This window comes from Dendropsophus ebraccatus, chromosome 8 (genome assembly GCF_027789765.1).
Source record: "Dendropsophus ebraccatus isolate aDenEbr1 chromosome 8, aDenEbr1.pat, whole genome shotgun sequence".
NCBI classification, from domain to species: domain Eukaryota; kingdom Metazoa; phylum Chordata; class Amphibia; order Anura; family Hylidae; genus Dendropsophus; species Dendropsophus ebraccatus.
In genome coordinates this window covers 47740-68278 of record NC_091461.1, presented here as the reverse complement: position 1 = coordinate 68278, position 20539 = coordinate 47740, and the positions used below count along the sequence as shown (strand labels likewise).

Below are 20539 nucleotides of genomic sequence, written 5' to 3'. Positions count from 1 at the left end.
AGTCTCTGACTAGGGGCAGGGCTGATTCCCCTCCGGGTTCTGGATAAGAACTATACGTTTATGTTGTATTCTGTCGGGTGGTTCTGATAACATTTGTGTAACTATTGAAATGATCGCAGCACACTAACCCTTTTCATACAAACTCTGGTTTTAATGGATATTGGAGGTTGCACATTTACTGGACTGTGATCGAGATATATGGGACATTGCCAAATTAGTTCTCATGTTTTTTGTTGTGTGTTTCTAGTGGGAATGAGACACCTGTCTTCCGTCCGTCCCTGCTGTTTGTGAACTTATTTTTTCTGAAAAATTCTATAAAAATTACTTTGATTAAAAAAAAAAAAAAAAAAAAAATGACACTGTCCCCCCCTTTTTGCATTCTGACTTCTTTACACAAGTGTAAAGGGTAAATTTAGCAGTTTTCATACATTATTTTATATCATACGTCATGCTGCTTGTTCAAGTAAAAAACGATCTTTTATGAACTGCAGATTGAGCCAAGTAGGCGGGGCTTCGCTGCATTAGTGCCACTTAGCCCCACCCACAGCATCACCGCTGGCCTCGCCCCCTCGACGCCCATTGGTGGGCTGACCAAGAGGGGGTGGGGCCAAGACCTTTAGGCCAGCCTGTTCCAATGGCCGGCACAATCTGCAGTTGATAAAATATCACTTTTTACTTGAACAAGAAGCATGACGTATAAAATAAGGTATGAAATCCGCTAAATTTACCCATTACACCTGTATAGAGAAGCCAGAATGCAAAAAGGGGGTGACAGTGTCACTTTAATGATTTGAATCTATATAGTCTGGAGGAAAGAAGGGAAAGGGGGGACATGATTGAAACCTTTAAGTATGTTAAAGGACTAAATAAGGTTCAAGAGGGAAGTGTTTTTAGTAAAAATAAACTGAGCTCAAGAACAAGAGGAGACAATGAGAGGTTATCTGGGGGAAAGATCAGAAGCAACATGAGAAAATATTACTTTACTTAAAGAGTAGTAGATACCTGGAACAAACTTCCAGCAGATGTGGTTGGTAAATCTACAATAACAGAATTTAAACATGCCTGGTGTATACATATACATATCCTAAGATAATAAGAATGGAAATACTAAAAGGGCGATAGAGGGACCCAGTGGTCTTTTTCTGCCGACAATCTTCTATGTTTCTATGTATAGTTTTTTTTTGTTTGTTTTTTTTAACTAGTACCACTTTGGCACAATCGAAACTATCGCCACATTGCAAGATCCATAATGTTCCTATCTTTTGTGCGACTGAGCTGGTTTTGGGCTCAACATGTATAGGTTTTGTGTTTTTGATCTGTTTTATGTAATGGTTTATTGTATATAGGGAATGTAATGCATTTTTAATATTAGTGGTGGGAGTTTTGTGTTCTGGTATACTTTTTTTTTTTTACTTTTACACTAGTGTACATTACTGTACACTAGTGTAATACTAAACAGTGATCTTTGATCACTGATATAATATACTAGACTTCTACTATAGTGCAGTGTATTGTATTATGTCAGCATCATGCGGGCAGGCAATCTGCTCAACCATACCTCTTAGGAACAAACATACGACAATACACCTCCTCTCCAGGTATGGTCAGCTGGGCGCAGGTCCAATGAAAATATGTTTACCATAAGGTGAAAATAAATAACCACGTTTATAAATCAGACACAACGCGTTTAGAGACCGGATAAAGAGACCAGACCGGGCTCGAAACGAGTTGTCTGATTTATAAATGTGGTTATTTAATTTTAACTTATGGTAAACATTTTTTCATTTCCATTGAACCTGCGCCCAGCTGACCATACCTAGAGAGAAGGTGTATTGTTGTATGTTTGTTCCTGTGAGGATCATATAGGAGCGGCAGCGCTCCTGATTGAATGCCTTGCAGTTAGCACAACTCCACTAGGTGAGAACCTCCATTACTGACTCACCTTTGTTACCTGTCAGAATTATGCTATGGAGCACTGTCTTTTATTCTGTTTGTAGCAACCATACCTCTGGGATTACCATGGACACGATCAAGACCCGGGACCTCACTGCGGGACCATCACGTGAGAATACCTGCAGCGGCCAGTGGACCCAGTTACATGCCGCTGTCATGATTAATGGGATCCTCTGCTTCGGGTAGTTTCAGGGGGAGATCAGCTGTCACACTGAACTTTCTGATACATACGTTAAAAGGCGTAAGTATGGGAATAAGGCCAACTAGTGATGGCTGTTAAAACATGTATTGGCGGTCACTAAGGGGTTAAGGCCATTTTGGGCTCTGTCCTTAACCTCTTAAGGACATATGACGTACCCGTACGTCATATGTCCTCATTAGCACTTCAAAGCGGGGCCGCGCGGCGACTCCACTTTGAAGCGCCGCAGTCCCGGTTGCCGCGTGTAGCCCGAGACCGCCGCTATTAGCGGGCACGGTCTGATCGCCGTGCCCGCTAATTAGCTAATCGGAGGCAGCTGTCAAAGTTGACAGCTGCCTCCGATTACCGGAGGCAACCGTTCCCTGGTGTCTAGTGGGGGTAGGGCTGGGCGATTAATCGAATTAATTCGATTAATCGTCCAGAACGTTGAAATCGATTTGATTTTTTGTGAAAATCGTAAATTCGATTTTCACAAAAAATCATTTCGGGCTGCGGTGCTGGGGAGGAGCTGAGAGAAGGGGGGTTGCGGTGCAGGCCGGCGGGAGAGCCGTAGAGGGGCGGTGTGGGTGAGCGGGGAGAAGATGCTGGGTGGCCAGGCTGGAGAGGGGCGGTGCAGTGCCGGCGGCCTCCAGCCACTGACAGCGCCGCCGCTGACCTGCCCCCGCCCCTTCCACTGAGCGTCCCACTCCCCTCCCGGCCAGATATGGAGGTCCCGGGTCTGTGGAGGAGGAGGCCGCAGGGACTACAGTAGGTGGTGATCGCGGCGCTGCTCGTCCTGGAGCTATACAGCGGGAACGGGGGGCTCGCTGCAGACCCCCGTTCCCGCTGTATAGCTCCGTGACCCGCAGCTATGCGATCACCACCTACTGTAGTCCCTGCGGCCTCCTCCTCCACAGACCCGGGACCTCCATATCTGGCCGGGAGGGGAGCATGTGTGTGGAGGTGAGAGGAGGAGGAGATGTATGTGCCCTCCTGCTCCAATCACCTCCAGCTGCACCAGTCACCCCCCAGTCCCCTCAGTGTCCCCCCAATCCCCTCATTGTTCCCTCAGTGTCCCCCCCCCCCAGTCCCCTTCAGTGTCCCCCCCGTCCCCTCATTGTTTCCTCAGTGTCGTCCCCCCCGTCCCCTCATTGTTCCCTCAGTGTCCCCCCCCCAATCCCCTCAGTGTTCCCTCAGTGTCCCCCCCCAGTCCCCTCAGTGTCCCCCCCAGTCCCCTCAGTGTCCCCCCCAGTCCCCTCAGTGTCCCCCCCAGTCCCCTCAGTGTCCCCCCCAGTCCCCTCAGTGTCCCCCCCCAGTCCCCTCAGTGTCCCCCCCAGTCCCCTCAGTGTCCCCCCCAGTCCCCTCAGTGTCCCCCCAGTCCCCTCAGTGTCCCCCCCAGTCCCCTCAGTGTCCCCCCAGTCCCCTCAGTGTCCCCTCAGTGTCCCCCCAGTCCCCTCAGTGTCCCCCCAGTCCCCTCAGTGTCCCCCCAGTCCCCTTTAGTGTCCCCCATTGTCCCTCCAGTCCCCTTTAGTGTCTCCCCAGTCCCCTTTAGTGTCACCCCAGTCCCCTTTAGTGTCACCCCAGTCCCCTTTAGTGTCACCCCAGTCCCCTTTAGTGTCACCCCAGTCCCCTTTAGTGTCACCCCAGTCCCCTTTAGTGTCACCCCAGTCCCCTTTAGTGTCCCCCAGTCCCCTTTAGTGTCCTCCAGTCCCCGTTAGTGTCCCTCCAGTCCCCTTTAGGGTCACCCCAGTCCCCTTTAGGGTCACCCCAGTCCCCTTTAGGGTCACCCCAGTCCCCTTTAGGGTCACCCCAGTCCCCTTTAGGGTCACCCCAGTCCCCTTTAGGGTCACCCCAGTCCCCTTTAGTGTCCCCCAGTCCCCTTTAGTGTCACCCCAGTCACCCCTCATCTATACCTGTACTACTACACCCCTTATCCACTATACCTCCACTCCTACACCCCCTATCCACTATACCTCCACTACTACACCCTACGTAGATGGAGGCACAAACATGATTTCCTATACTATATGGGGCCTCTGTTACACTGGAAATCAATACAGTTGTTGTCTAAAATATTAAAATAGTATCTGATGCTGCAGGGAGAAAATGTTCTGTTTATTTAGCAAAAAAGGAAAAAAAAAAATCGAGATTTAAATCGAGAATCGTCAAAAAATTTTAAAAAAAAATCGAGATTTTATTTTTTGCCCATATCGCCCAGCCCTAAGTGGGGGAGATCGCTCCTCCGGGACGTTGTCCTGGAGGAGCGATCTCCCTGTCTGATGCTGACCGGGGACTCGTTGAAGATGGCGCCGTCCCCGGTTCGGCACTCGCTTGTTTCCGGCTGCAGCAGCCGAAAGCAAACGAGTGCAGATCTCATTGATCTTTGCTGTATATCTATACAGCAAAGATCTCAATGAGAGATCAAAGTGTATATACTAGAAGTCCCCCAGGGGGAATAACCCTAACCCCAGGGGGGTGGAATAACCCAAACCCCAGGGGGGTGGAATAACCCAAACCCCAGGGGGGTGGAATAACCCTAACCCCAGGGGGGTGGAATAACCCTAACCCCAGGGGGGTGGAATAACCCTAACCCCAGGGGGGTGGAATAACCCTAACCCCAGGGGGGTGGAATAACCCTAACCCCAGGGGGATGGAATAACCCTAACCCCAGGGGGATGGAATAACCCTAACCCCAGGGGGATGGAATAACCCTAACCCCAGGTGGGTGGAATAACCCTAACCCCAGGGGGGTGGAATAACCTTAACCCCAGGGGGGTGGAATAACCCTAACCCCAGGGGGGTGGAATAACCCTAACCCCAGGGGGGGGAATAACCCTAACCCCAGGGGGGAGAATAACCCTAACCCCAGGGGGATGGAATAACCCTAACCCCAGGGGGATGGAATAACCCTAACCCCAGGGGGGTGGAATAACCCTAACCCCAGGGGGGTGGAATAACCTTAACCCCAGGGGGGTGGAATAACCCTAACCCCAGGGGGGTGGAATAACCCTAACCCCAGGGGGGGGAATAACCCTAACCCCAGGGGGGAGAATAACCCTAACCCCAGGGGGGAATAACCCTAACCCCTAGGGGGCTTCTAGTATGTGTGTAAAAAAAAAAAAAAAAAAAAAAGTGTTTATAGTAAAAAGCCCCCTCCCCTAATAAAAGTCTGAATCACCCCCCTTTTCCCAGGTTTTAAATAAAAGCAAATAAATAAATAAATAAACATGTTTGGTATCGCCGCGTGCGTAATTGCCCAAACTATTAATTAATCACATTCCTGATCTCGTACGGTAAACTGCGTCAGCGCCAAAAAATCCCAAAGTGCAAAATTGCGCATTTTTGGTTGCATCAAATCCAGAAAAAATTTAATAAAAAGTGATCAAAAAGTCGTATATGCGCAATCAAGGTACCGATACAAAGAACACATCATGGCGCAAAAAATGACACCTGACACAGCCCCATAGACCAAAGGATAAAAGCGCTATAAGCCTGGGAATGGAGCGATTTTAAGGAATGTATATTTGTTAACAATGGTTTGAATTTTTTATAGGCCATCAGATACAATATAAGTTATACATGTTACATATGCAAAAATTCAGCCTGTCATTGCAAAGTACAATTAGTGACGCAAAAAATAAGGGCTCATGTGGGTTTCTAGGTGGAAAAATGCAAGTGCTATGGCCTTTTAAACACAAGGAGGAACAACCGAAAACGCAAAAACGAAAATGGGCCCCGTCCTTAAAGGGATAGTGTCACTTTTTTTTTTTTTTTTTTTCCTTTAAATGTAATTATAAAAAATAAGTGGTTTGGTATTTTTTATTTTTCCTGTACTATCAATGTTTTAAAACACTGTAATGCTGGCCACAGGGGGCTGCCATGTTGAATAGCATCTGTGTATGGTGTCTTTGCACGACACAGATGCTGTACGGCACACACAAAGCATTGAAGTGAACGGGACGGAGTCCGTCCCGTTTACTTACAATGTGTTTCATTAGCTGTGTGCTAGGCATATTCAAAGGCATGCGTAGTACACAGCTGGGGGAGGGTGGTGGCGCCATTTTAGAGGAGCCTGCTCCTGGTAATACTTGTTGGCCGTCTGTGTACCGCTGCTGGCTCAGTTTGTATTCCCCCTGCTCTCCCCGATCTGTATACCGCTGCTCCCTCCCGCCTGTATACTGCTGCTGTCCCCATCTGTATGCCGCTTCTCCCTGCCTCCTGTATGCCGCTTCTGCCTCCTGTATGTATGCCGCTTCTCCCTGCCTCCTGTATGCCGCTTCTCCCTCCTGTCTGTATGCCGCTTCTCCCTCCTGTCTGTATGCCGCTTCTCCCTCCTGTCTGTATGCCGCTTCTCCCTCCTGTCTGTATGCCGCTTCTCCCTCCTGTCTGTATGCCGCTTCTCCCTCCTGTCTGTATGCCGCTTCTCCCTCCTGTCTGTATGCCGCTTCTCCCTCCTGTCTGTATGCCGCTTCTCCCTCCCTCCTGTATGCCGCTTCTCCCTCCCTCCTGTATGCCGCTTCTCCCTCCCTCCTGTATGCCGCTTCTCCCTCCCTCCTTTATGCCGCTTCTCCCTCCCTCCTTTATGCCGCTTCTCCCTCCCTCCTGTATACTGCTGCTGTCCCCCACCTATGTGCCCCTGCTCTCCCCGGTCTATGTGCCGCTGCTCCCTCCCTCCTGTATGCCGCTTCTCCCTCCCTCCTGTATGCCGCTTCTCCCTCCCTCCTTTATGCCGCTTCTCCCTCCCTCCTGTATGCCGCTTCTCCCTCCCTCCTGTATGCCGCTTCTCCCTCCCTCCTGTATACTGCTGCTGTCCCCCACCTATGTGCCCCTGCTCTCCCCGGTCTATGTGCCGCTGCTCCCTCAGTGGGAGTCTTATACAGTACAGTACACCAGGCGATCTGTGCTATCACCTGAGCTCCTCCTGCAGCTGTAAATCATCAGATACCAGTGCAGCAGCTGCCGGATCAGATCACTCAGTTTGGCCCTAGTTCCCTGCCCTGTACTCAGTTTTTTGTCGGGTCACAGTCACATGAGCCGAGTACTGGGCCGGGAACGGAGCCAGACTGTGAGTGCTCTGATCGGGCAGTGGCTGCACTGGGGATCCGACCATTTACAGCTGCAGGAGGAGCTCAGGTAATAATACAGATCCCCAATATCCATGGTAAAGCAACTGCTGATAGTTTGTTTGGTGTATTCCCCTATAGTTATATAATCACTGTGAAGTATATTGCATGTGTATGCTGAGAGTTATTGTCGGGTCCCAGACAGATAAGGTACCAGTACATACATGCATTGTCCTCCACAGTGATTATATAACTATAGAGGAATACACCAAACTATCAGCTCCCAAGACTGTACTCTCCTGTATATATATGTGCGCGTGTATAATTATATATATATATATATATATATATATATATATATATATATATATATACACACACCTCCTCTACCCGTGTAATGTGTGACACTGAGGTGTAGTATGAAGAGCTAGGGACACTTGTTGTATGTGTACTTCTATGCAGACAACAACAAAACGACGCTGCCCAGCAGTACACATATCACCTTTCCCTTCTTTGTTCCCTTGTGAAAAGAGGAGGGAGGCGATGATGTCACAGGAGTTGAGCAGAGACTGCCTCTTTTTTCAGCACAGCCGTATTTCAGGTTACTTTTACCAGCAGTTTTTCTGCTGGAGCTCCCCCTAGGGGCCATCACTGGGAAATATGAAAAATTAGATAATGAATTTTTCATATTTCCTTACATGTAAAAAAAATAAAAACACACTTATAAATTAACAAAAAATAAATTCAATTTTATGATTTTCAAATTTTTTTTTTAACTTTGTGACACATTCCCTTTAAGGGGTTAAAATACATGCTAAATCATCCCCCCTACTGCAGACTAACAATTCATTCCATACATGTCATTACCTTTTCAGTCTCCTTTCCCCAGTCCTAAGCCTGCTGCTTTGTGGTGAAGACACAGAAAATTGTGTGTGAGCTGCTCTCTCTGTATCCCCCTCTTCCCCCCTCCCTTCCAAGATGGCTTGTGTAAAGTGTCCCTGGCTGTCTGTGTCTGCTGTCGGTGAAGCCGGGAGGGTAATCTGAGGTCAAGTTACTTGTGACCTCACAGTGATGAACCATCCCGGTATTCCAGAGAGCACCAACACTGTTGATAAAGCCGGCCAGGGACAGTCTTTATATGAGCCATCTCAGAAGGGAGAGGAAGGGGAGACTGCTCACACACAGATTTCTAGGTCTTCATTAGAAAGCAGCAGATTCAGAACTGGGGGAAATGAACTGTTAGTCTCAGAAGGGGGTATAATTCAGCATGCATTTTACCCAACCGGCTAACCCCTTTAATACCTATTTGTTGTACGAGATCCACTTAGCTTCCCACAGGTTATCTGTTTCTAATACTTAATACCACATAAGCTCCGTGTACCTGAAGATCCTCATGAACATTGTGATCTCTCTCTGGGCAATCCTGGGCATACAGAGGCATGGAACATCTCTCTGATGGACTTCTAGTAGATCCATCTGTAGGAGACATATGGAAGCTAATGCTAATAAAAAAAACATAATGACATCATTGCTGGAGGAGAAGATGATGCATTTCTCCACATAAAATGCTCTTCACACACCTGGGCCAATATATACATTGAATTCTTCCTCCTTTAAATCATCACTCATTAAGTCAGCCTCATCTTCCTCTGTAAATTCTACTTTAACATGAATTAGATCTTCATCCTGAACACATAAAACCATATAAAAATTGGTTAAAGGCTACATACACATTTGAAAAGCATTTCTCTTGCACAGAATTATCATGCTTTGCACTTATTATTATAATACAACGGCTTGTATCTGCATTCCTCCCCATCTACAGCCTGTGTGATCCGTCATCCATGTATGCCCCCTCATCTACAGCCTGTGTGATCCGTCATCCATGTATGCCCCCCCCCATCTACAGCCTGTGTGATCCGTCATCCATGTATGCCCCCCCCATCTACAGTCTGTGTGATCCGTCATCCATGTATGCCCCCCCCATCTACAGCCTGTGTGATCCGTCATCCATGTATGCCCCCCCCATCTACAGCCTGTGTGATCAGTCATCCATGTATGCCCCCCCCATCTACAGCCTGTGTGATCAGTCATCCATGTATGCCCCCCCATCTACAGCCTGTGTGATCCGTCATCCATGTATGCCCCCCCATCTACAGACTGTGTGATCAGTCATCCATGTATGCCCCCCCATCTACAGCCTGTGTGATCCGTCACCCATGTATGCCCCCCCCCCATCTACAGCCTGTGTGATCCGTCATCCATGTATACCCCCCCATCTACACAGTGGCGGTCTTTGGCACCAAGCACCCCAAGCGATCGCTTGGGGCCCCCAACATCCAGGGGGGCCCCCACGCTCCGCTCTTGTGCTCAAGACTGCTGGACAGGGCCGCTGCCCCGCTCGCTGCTGCCATCTAAACTGTAACTATGAGCACTCTTAATGAGCGCTCATAGTTACATGCAGCAGCACTGACAGGGCGGGAGACATTGGCCCCCTTCCTGTCAGTCACTCTTGTGGCCGCAGGAAGGGTTTTCCCTGCGGTCACAAGTGGCAGCTTTGTCCTTGTGGTGCCGGCGCTCTGGTGACATCACTGGAGCATCGGCGCCAGGACAAGGGGAGTGCAGCCTCTTGTGATCGCAGGGAAAACCCTTCCTGCGGCCACAAGAGTGAAGAGAAGAGGAGACGCCCGGACCCAGGTGAGTATAAGTGTTTGTTTTATTGTGTTATATACTATATGGGAGGGGGAGCACACAGGGGTCTGTTTAACTAGGGGAACTCACATCGGGGGTCCATATAAATGGGGGGAGAACACAGTTGGGCTATATAACAGGGGGAGCACACAGGGGGGCTATAGACTACTGGGGCTTCATAGAGGAGTCTATATACTACTGGGGGCAGCACACAGGGGGTCTATATACTTGGGGCAGCAGAATGGGGTCTATATACAACTTGGAGAGCACACAGGAGGTCTATATCCAAGTGGGGGAGCACACAGGGGGGCTATATACTACTGGGGGAGCACACAGGGGTCTATATACTACTGGTGGGGCACACAGGGAGTCTATATACTACTGGGGGAACATACAGGGGGTCTATATACTACTTGTGAGGCACACAGGTGGTCTATATAACTGGGGGAGCACACAGGGGTCTGCATACTACTGGGGCAGCACACAAGGGGTCTATATAAAACTGGTGGGGCACACAGGGGGTCTATATACTACTGGGGGAACCACACAGGGGGTTTATATACTACTGGAGGAGCACACAGGGGTCTATATCCAAGTGGGGGAGCACACAGAAGGTCTATATCCAAGTGGGGGAGCACACAGGGGGGGCTACATACCCCTGAGGGAGCACACAGGGGGCCTATATACTAGTGGGGGAGCACACAGGGGGTATATACAACTGGGGGCAGCACACAGGGGGTCTATATACAACTGGGGCAGCACACAGGAGGTCTATATACTTCTGGGGGAAGCAAACAAGGGGTATATACTACTGGGGGCAGGACACAAGGAGTATATATTACTGGCAGTAGCGCACAAGGGGTATATACTACTGGGGGCAACACACAGCGGTCTATTGTTTTGGAACGCGTGTCGAGGGGGGGGCCCCAGACATAACTTCGCTTGGGGCCCCAGAAATGCCAAGACCGCCCCTGCATCTACAGCGTGTGTGATCCGTCATCCATGTATGCCCCCCCCATCTACAGCCTGTGTGATCCATGTATGCCCCCCCATCTACAGCCTGTGTGATCCGTCATCCATGTATGCCCCCCCTTCTACAGCCTGTGTGATCCGTCATCCATGTATGCCCCCCCTTCTACAGCCTGTGTGATCCGTCATCCATGTATGCTTTCCTCCCAATCTACAGCCTGTGTGATCTGCCCTGCCATTTCTATATGCTTCTCCCTAGCTAATGCCTGTTTCAGCAGCCCTCTATCTATGCTCTCCAACCTATCTAATGCCTGTGGGATCTACACTACATGTATGCCCTGTAGAATTTTTATGACACATCAGCTCAATTTACCTGATCATCCTGCAGCTCAGACAGCTCTTCCCCTGGACAATCCTTTGAATCCAGAGGAGCCCGACATCTTTTTGGTGACTTAATCTTACTGGACCCATCTGTAGGAGACACACACTGACTGAATGTATTGTGTATGAGATGATTAGATTATGGGGGGTCTAGAGGACTCCAACAATGATCTCTCCCTTAACATCAATAGAAGTCTCCTCTTACCTGGTGATTCCAGAGGCCGGTGATCCTCCATTGTGGAGTCCTGGTACAGATCCTTGTGTCCTTCTACATACTCCCACTCCTCCATGGAGAAATAGACGGCCACATCCTGACACCTTATAGGAACCTGACACACACAATGGTCACACAGTCATCCCCCCCAGCCTGCTGCCTCCTGGATTACTCTATCATCTCCCAGCATTCCCAGCAGCAGCATTCCCAGCAGGGTCACCTCTCCAGTCATCCCCCCCCCTCCTGTATTACTGTATAATGTCCCAGCATTCCCAGCAGGGTCACCTCTCCAGTCATCCCCCCCTCCTGTATTACTGTATAATGTCCCAGCATTCCCAGCAGGGTCACCTCTCCAGTCTCCCCCCACCCCTCCTGTATTACTGTATAATGTCCCAGCATTCCCAGCAGTGTCACCTCTCCAGTCACCCCCCACCCCTCCTGTATTACTGTATAATGTCCCAGCAGTGTCACCTCTCCAGTCATCCACCCATCCCTCTTGTATTACTGTATAATGTCCCAGCAGTGTCACCTCTCCAGTCATTCCTCTCCCCCTCCTGTATTACTGTATAATGTCCCAGCAGGGTCACCTCTCCAGTCATCCCCCCCACCCCCCCTGTATTACTGTATAATGTCCCAGCATTCCCAGCAGTGTCACCTCTCCAGTCATCCCCCACCCCTCCTGTATCATCTCCCCGCATTCCCAGCAGTGTCACCTCTCCAGTCATCCCCCACCCCTCCTGTATTACTGTATAATGTCCCAGCATTCCCAGCAGTGTCACCTCTCCAGTCATCCCCCACCCCTCCTGTATCATCTCCCCGCATTCCCAGCAGTGTCACCTCTCCAGTCATCCCCCACCTCCTGTATTACTGTATAATCTCCCAGCATTCCCAGCAGTGTCACCTCTCCAGTCACCCCCCCCCCCCAGCCCTCCTGTATTACTGTATAATGTCCCAGCAGGGTCACCTCTCCAGTCATCCCTCCACCCCTCCTGTATTAATGTATGATGTCCCAGCATTCCCAGCAGTGTCACCTCTCCAGTCATCACCCCCTCCTGTATTACTGTATAATGTCCCAGCATTCCCAGCAGGGTCACCTCTCCAGTCATCACCCCCCTTCTGTATTACTGTATAATGTCCCAGCATTCCCAGCAGGGTCACCTCTCCAGTTATCCCCCCACCCCTCCTGTATTACTGTATAATGTCCCAGCATTCCCAACAGTGTCACCTCTCCAGTCATCCCCCCCCAGCCTGCTGCCTCCTGTATTACTGTATAATGTCCCAGCATTCCCAGCAGGGTCACCTCTCCAGTCATCCCCCCTCCTGTATTACTGTATAATGTCCCAGCATTCCCAGCAGTGTCACCTCTCCAGTCATCCCCCCCCCTCCTGTATTACTGTATAATGTCCCAGCATTCCCAGCAGTGTCACCTCTCCAGTCATCCCCCCCTCCTGTATTACTGTATAATGTCCCAGCATTCCCAGCAGTGTCACTTCTCCAGTCATCCCCCCATCCTGTATTACTGTATAATGTCCCAGCAGTGTCACCCCTCCAGTCACCCCCCCCCTCCTGTATTACTGTATAATGTCCCAGCAGTGTCACCTCTCCAGTCACCCCCCCCCCCCACCCCTCCTGTATTACGGTATAATGTCCCAGCATTCCCAGCAGTGTCACCTCTCCAGTCATCCCCCCCCCCTGTATTACTGTATAATGTCCCAGCAGTGTCACCTCTCCAGTCACCCCCCCTCTCCTGTATTACTGTATAATGTCCCAGCAGTGTCACCTCTCCAGTCATCCCCCCACCCCTCCTGTATTACTATATAATGTCCCAGCATTCCCAGCAGTGTCCCCTCTCCAGTCACCCCCCTCCTGTATTCCTGTATAATGTCCCAGCATTCCCAGCAGTGTCACCTCTCCAGTCATCCCCCCCTCCTGTATTACTGTATAATGTCCCAGCATTCCCAGCAGTGTCCCCTCTCCAGTCACCCCCCTCCTGTATTCCTGTATAATGTCCCAGCATTCCCAGCAGTGTCACCTCTCCAGTCATCCCCCCCACCCCTCCTGTATTACTGTATAATCTCCCAGTATTCCCAGCAGTGTCACCTCTCCAGTCATCCCCCCCACCCCTCCTGTATTACTGTATAATGTCCCAGCATTCCCAGCAGGGTCACCTCTCCAGTCATCCTCCCTCCTGTATTACTGTATAATCTCCCAGTATTCCCAGCAGTGTCACCTCTCCAGTCACCCCCCCCCCCAGCCCTCCTGTATTACTGTATAATGTCCCAGCAATTCCCAGCAGGGTCACCTCTCCAGTCCCCCCCCACCCCTCCTGTATTACTGTATAATGTCCCAGCATTCCCAGCAGTGTCACCTCTCCAGTCTCCCCCACCCCTCTTGTATTACTGTATAATGTCTCAGCAGTGTCACCTCTCCAGTCATCACCCCCCTCCTGTATTACTGTATAATGTCCCAGCAGGGTCACCTCTCCAGTCATCACCCCCCTCCTGTATTACTGTATAATGTCCCAGCATTAACAGCAGTGTCACCTCTCCAGTCAACAGCTTCACCATCTTATAGGTGAGATCCAGGACTTTCTTTTCATTGTTCCTCTCAGGCATCAGTAATGGAGGCTCCATTTTGGGGCACCGGGCCCTGCTCCATCCTCCTAGCCTGCTGGGGGCCACACACTCTTCAGATGTCTTCCTTACCACTATGTAATCCTGAGTATGGAGAGACTCTGATAAATATCACTATATACAGAATCCCTCACACCACCCCTCCTGTATCAGTAATAGATATAAGAGGGAGATCATGTCACACATTACCCAGAATCCCTCACCTCTCCGGTCAGCAGGTAGAGGATCTCAAGGGTGAGAGTTAATATCTCATCTGTACTGTGTCTTTTTACAGCGTCCATATCGAGTTTCCATGTCAAATTCTAATTGAAATCTAAAATTAACATAAAAGAATTTATAATAAACAATAAAAAAATTATTATTTCCTGTAGAAAGAGCAAAGCAGTCCTCTCCTCCTGTATTATATACACAGCAGTCCTCTCCTGTATTATATACACAGCAGTCCTCTCCTGTATTATATACACAGCAGTCCTCTCCTCCTGTATTATATACACAGCAGTCCTCTCCTCCTGTATTATATACACAGCAGTCCTCTCCTCCTGTATTATATACACAGCAGTCCTCTCCTGTATTATATACACAGCAGTCCTCTCCTCCTGTATTATATACACAGCAGTCCTCTCCTCCTGTATTATATACACAGCAGTCCTCTCCCCCTCCTGCATTATATACACCGCAGTCCTCTCCCCCTCCTGTATTATATACACAGCAGTCATCTCCTCTCCCCCTCCTGTATTATATACACAGCAGTCCTCTCCTTCTCCTGTATTATATACACAGCAGTCCTCTCCCTCTCCTGCATTATATACACCGCAGTCCTCTCCTCTCCTCCTGTATTATATACACAGCAGTCCTCTCCCCCTCCTGTATTATATACACAGCAGTCCTCTCCTTCTCCTGTATTATATACACAGCAGTCGTCTCCTCTCTTCCTGTATTATATACACAGCAGTCCTCTCCTCTCCTCCTGTATTATATACACAGCAGTCCTCTCCTCTCCTCCTGTATTATATACACAGCAGTCCTCTCCCCTCCTCTCCTCCTGTATTATATACACAGCAGCCCTCTCCTCTCCTCCTGTATTATATACACAGCAGTCCTCTCCTCTCCTCCTGTATTATATACACAGCAGTCCTCTCCTCTCCTCCTGTATTATATACACAGCAGTCCTCTCCCCTCCTCTCCTCCTGTATTATATACACAGCAGTCCTCTCCTCCTCCTGTATTATATACACAGCAGTCCTCTCCTCCTCCTGTATTATATACACAGCAGTCCTCTCCTCCTCCTGTATTATATACACAGCAGTCCTCTCCTCCTCCTGTATTATATACACAGCAGTCCTCTCCTCCTCCTGTATTATATACACAGCAGTCCTCTCCTCTCCTCCTGTATTATATACACAGCAGTCCTCTCCTCTCCTCCTGTATTATATACACAGCAGTCCTCTCCTCCTCCTGTATTATATACACAGCAGTCCTCTCCTCTCCTCCTGTATTATATACACAGCAGTCCTCTCCTCTCCTCCTGTATTATATACACAGCAGTCCTCTCCTCTCCTCCTGTATTATATACACAGCAGTCCTCTCCTCTCCTCCTGTATTATATACACAGCAGTCCTCTCCTCTCTTCCTGTATTATATACACAGCAGTCCTCTCCCCTCCTCTCCTCCTGTATTATATACACAGCAGTCCTCTCCTCTCCTCCTGTATTATATACACAGCAGTCCTCTCCTCCTGTATTATATACACAGCAGTCCTCTCCTCTCTTCCTGTATTATATACACAGCAGTCCTCTCCTCTCTTCCTGTATTATATACACAGCAGTCCTCTCCTCTCTTCCTGTATTATATACACAACAGTCCTCTCCCCTCCTCTCGTATTATATACACAGCAGCCCTCTCCTCTCTTCCTGTATTATATACACAGCAGTCCTCTCCTCTCCTCCTGTATTATATACACAGCAGTCCTCTCCTCTCCTCCTGTATTATATACACAGCAGTCCTCTCCTCCTGTATTATATACACAGCAGTCCTCTCCTCTCCTCCTGTATTATATACACAGCAGTCCTCTCCTCTCCTCCTGTATTATATACACAGCAGTCCTCTCCTCTCCTCCTGTATTATATACACAGCAGTCCTCTCCTCTCTTCCTGTATTATATACACAGCAGTCCTCTCCTCCTGTATTATATACACAGCAGTCCTCTCCTCTCCTCCTGTATTATATACACAGCAGTCCTCTCCTCTCCTCCTGTATTATATACACAGCAGTCCTCTCCTCTCCTCCTGTATTATATACACAGCAGTCCTCTCCTCTCCTCCTGTATTATATACACAGCAGTTCTCCCCTCCTGTATTATATACACAGCAGTCCTCTCCTCTCCTCCTGTATTATATACACAGCAGTCCTCTCCTCCTGTATTATATACACAGCAGTCCTCTCCTCTCCTCCTGTATTATATACACAGCAGTCCTCTCCTCTCTTCCTGTATTATATACACAGCAGTCCTCTCCTCTCTTCCTGTATTATATACACAGCAGCCCTCTCCTCTCCTCCTGTATTATATACACAGCAGCCCTCTCCTCTCCTCCTGTATTATATACACAGCAGTCCTCTCCTCTCCTCCTGTATTATATACACAGCAGTCTTCTCCTCTCCTCCTGTATTATATACACAGCAGTCCTCTCCTCTCCTCCTGTATTATATACACAGCAGTCTTCTCCTCTCCTCCTGTATTATATACACAGCAGTCCTCTCCTCTCCTCCTGTATTATATACACAGCAGTCCTCTCGTCTCCTCCTGTATTATATACACAGCAGTCCTCTCCTCTCCTCTCCTCCTGTATTATATACACAGCAGTCCTCTCCTCTCCTCCTGTATTATATACACAGCAGTCCTCTCCTCTCCTCCTGTATTATATACACAGCAGTCTTCTCCTCTCACTCCTGTATTATATACACAGCAGTCCTCTCCTCTCTTCCTGTATTATATACACAGCAGTCCTCTCCTCTCCTTCCTGTATTATATACACAGCAGTCCTCTCCTCTCTCCTGTATTATATACACAGCAGTCCTCTCCTCTCCTCCTGTATTATATACACAGCAGTCCTCTCCTCTCCTCCTGTATTATATACACAGCAGTCTTCTCCTCTCCTCCTGTATTATATACACAGCAGTCCTCTCCTCTCCTCCTGTATTATATACACAGCAGTCCTCTCCTCTCCTCCTGTATTATATACACAGCAGTCCTCTCCTCTCCTCCTGTATTATATACACAGCAGTCCTCTCTCTCCTCCTGTATTATATACACAGCAGTCCTCTCCTCCTCTCCTCCTGTATTATATACACAGCAGTCCTCTCCTCTCCTCCTGTATTATATACACAGCAGTCCCTCTCCTCTCTTCCTGTATTATATACACAGCAGTCCTCTCCTCGCTCCTTATTATATACACAGCAGTCCTCTCCTCTCCTCCTGTATTATATACACAGCAGTCCCTCTCCTCTCCTCCTGTATTATATACACAGCAGTCCTCTCCTCTCCTCCTGTATTATATACACAGCAGTCCTCTCCTCTCCTCCTGTATTATATACACAAGCAGTCCTCTCCTCTCCCTCCTGTATTATATACACAGCAGTCCTCTCCCTCTCCTCCTGTAATTATATACACAGCAGTCCTCTCCTCTCCTGTATTATATACACAGCAGTCCTCTCCTCTCCTCCTGTATTATATACACAGCAGTCCTCTCCTCTCTTCCTGTATTATATACACAGCAGTCCTCTCCTCTCTTCCTGTATTATATACACAGCAGTCCTCTCCTCTCTCCTGTATTATATACACAGCAGTCCTCTCCCTCCTCCTGTATTATACACAGCAGTCCTCTCCTCTCCTCCTGTATTATATACACAGCAGTCCTCTCCTCTCCTCCTGTATTATATACACAGCAGTCCTCTCCTCTCCTCCTGTATTATATACACAGCAGTCCTCTCCTCTCCTCCTGTATTATATACACAGCAGTCTTCTCCTCTCCTCCTGTATTATATACACAGCAGTCCTCTCCTCTCCTCCTGTATTATATACACAGCAGCCCTCTCCTCTCCTCCTGTATTATATACACAGCAGTCCTCTCCTCTCCTCCTGTATTATATACACAGCAGTCCTCTCCTCTCCTCCTGTATTATATACACAGCAGTCTTCTCCTCTCCTCCTGTATTATATACACAGCAGTCCTCTCCTCTCTTCCTGTATTATATACACAGCAGTCCTCTCCTCCTCCTGTATTATATACACAGCAGTCTTCTCCTCCCCTCCTGTATTATATACACAGCAGTCCTCTCCTCTCCTGTATTATATACACAGCAGTCCTCTCCTGTATTATATACACAGCAGTCTTCTCCTCCCCTCCTGTATTATATACACAGCAGTCCTCTCCTCTCTTCCTGTATTATATACACAGCAGTCCTCTCCTCTCTTCCTGTATTATATACACAGCAGTCCTCTCCTCCTCCTGTATTATATACACAGCAGTCTTCTCCTCCCCTCCTGTATTATATACACAGCAGTCTTCTCCTCTCCTCCTGTATTATATACACAGCAGTCCTCTCCTCTCTTCCTGTATTATATACACAGCAGTCCTCTCCTCTCCTCCTGTATTATATACACAGCAGTCCTCTCCTCTCTTCCTGTATTATATACACAGCAGTCCTCTCCTCTCTTCCTGTATTATATACACAGCAGTCCTCTCCTCCTCCTGTATTATATACACAGCAGTCTTCTCCTCCCCTCCTGTATTATATACACAGCAGTCTTCTCCTCTCCTCCTGTATTATATACACAGCAGTCCTCTCCTCTCCTCCTGTATTATATACACAGCAGTCTTCTCCTCCCCTCCTGTATTATATACACAGCAGTCTTCTCCTCTCCTCCTGTATTATATACACAGCAGTCTTCTCCTCTCCTCCTGTATTATATACACAGCAGTCTTCTCCTCTCCTCCTGTATTATATACACAGCAGTCTTCTCCTCTCCTCCTGTATTATATACACAGCAGTCCTCTCCTCTCTTCCTGTATTATATACACAGCAGTCCTCTCCTCTCTTCCTGTATTATATACACAGCAGTCCTCTCCTCTCCTCCTGTATTATATACACAGCAGTCCTCTCCTCTCCTCCTGTATTATATACACAGCAGTCTTCTCCTCCCCTCCTGTATTATATACACAGCAGTCTTCTCCTCTCCTCCTGTATTATATACACAGCAGTCTTCTCCTCTCCCCCTCCTGTATTATATACACAGCAGTCCTCTCCTCTCCTCCTGTATTATATACACAGCAGTCCTCTCCTCTCCTCCTGTATTATATACACAGCAGTCCTCTCCTCCTGTATTATATACACAGCAGTCCTCTCCTCTCCTCCTGTATTATATACACAGCAGTCCTCTCCTCTCCTCCTGTATTATATACACAGCAGTCCTCTCCTCTCCTCCTGTATTATATACACAGCAGTCCTCTCCTCTCTTCCTGTGTTATATACACAGCAGTCCTCTCCTCTCCTCCTGTATTATATACACAGCAGTCCTCTCCTCTCTTCCTGTATTATATACATCACCGTCTGCTCCCCCTGCAGTAGGACACATCAGACCTTCATAATATTAGCCGCTGCCAGCCTCCTCCATGGCTCCTCCGTTTTCTCCTTCACTCGGTGATTTAGAATTCTTCATTCCACACACCCCCATCTATACGCGTTAATGGTTCAGTCTGCTTGATGCTCTGGGACTTTAGAAATATAGACTAGACCGACTAGAACACAGCGTAGATATATTGGTGGTGCCGCAGAGACCGGAAGTGACGTCCGTAATGAGGAGGCAGAGAAGCCATCGCGGGTACTGGCAGTTGCTGCCCTCTTGTGATGTACCGCAGCAGCCGCGATCCCGGTGAGCCTTGAGGGCCTTACATGCAGGAGTTTTCTAGTCATTTGCTTGGTGTCTTTTTTCCATTTTCACTTTAAGCTTAATGGGGCTCTTCCTTTTTTTTACCAACAGCTTTAGAGTAGAGAAGAGGGCTTGGCCTCAACAAGAAGGATGTGTCGCCATGTTATAATGGGGTTCTGGGGCGTCACTAAGGGCAGAGAGGCTTTTGTAGTCAGAATAGAGGCCATTAGCCTCTTAGAGGGGAGTGTTGTATTTTTAGAGTTTTTCCTGCCCATCCTGGTGTGTACTCACCTTCTGTGCTCCTCCTCATCCTGCCTAGTGATTGGTCAGTTCCTCCAGACAGGTAAGAAAGGTGACACATTAACCAGAGCAGAATTATTCATCGAAGAATCGGAAATACCCTTTAACACCCTTTTAATAAGCATTGCATTGCTTATGGCACACTCACACTCCTAATGGTGCGTTTACACAGGCAGATTTATCTGACAGATTTTTGAAGCCAAAGCCAGGAACAGACCATAAACAGGTAAC

General features: G+C 48.4%; 1 protein-coding gene across 1 annotated transcript in view; it reads right to left on the bottom strand.

Moving 5' to 3' along the window:
• Nucleotides 1–14398, bottom strand: part of LOC138798926 (oocyte zinc finger protein XlCOF7.1-like) — a 33537-nt gene extending 19139 nt beyond the window's left edge. The window contains exons 1-6 of the mRNA XM_069979549.1: nt 14286–14398; nt 13993–14166; nt 11441–11564; nt 11228–11325; nt 8775–8880; nt 8576–8670 (exon numbers count right to left, since the gene is read on the bottom strand). Of these exons, the coding sequence (XP_069835650.1) occupies nt 8576–8670; nt 8775–8880; nt 11228–11325; nt 11441–11564; nt 13993–14166; nt 14286–14363 (675 nt within the window). The 5' untranslated portion in view covers nt 14364–14398. The remainder of the gene's footprint in view (nt 1–8575; nt 8671–8774; nt 8881–11227; nt 11326–11440; nt 11565–13992; nt 14167–14285) is intronic.
• Nucleotides 14399–20539: the final 6141 nt, after the last annotated feature.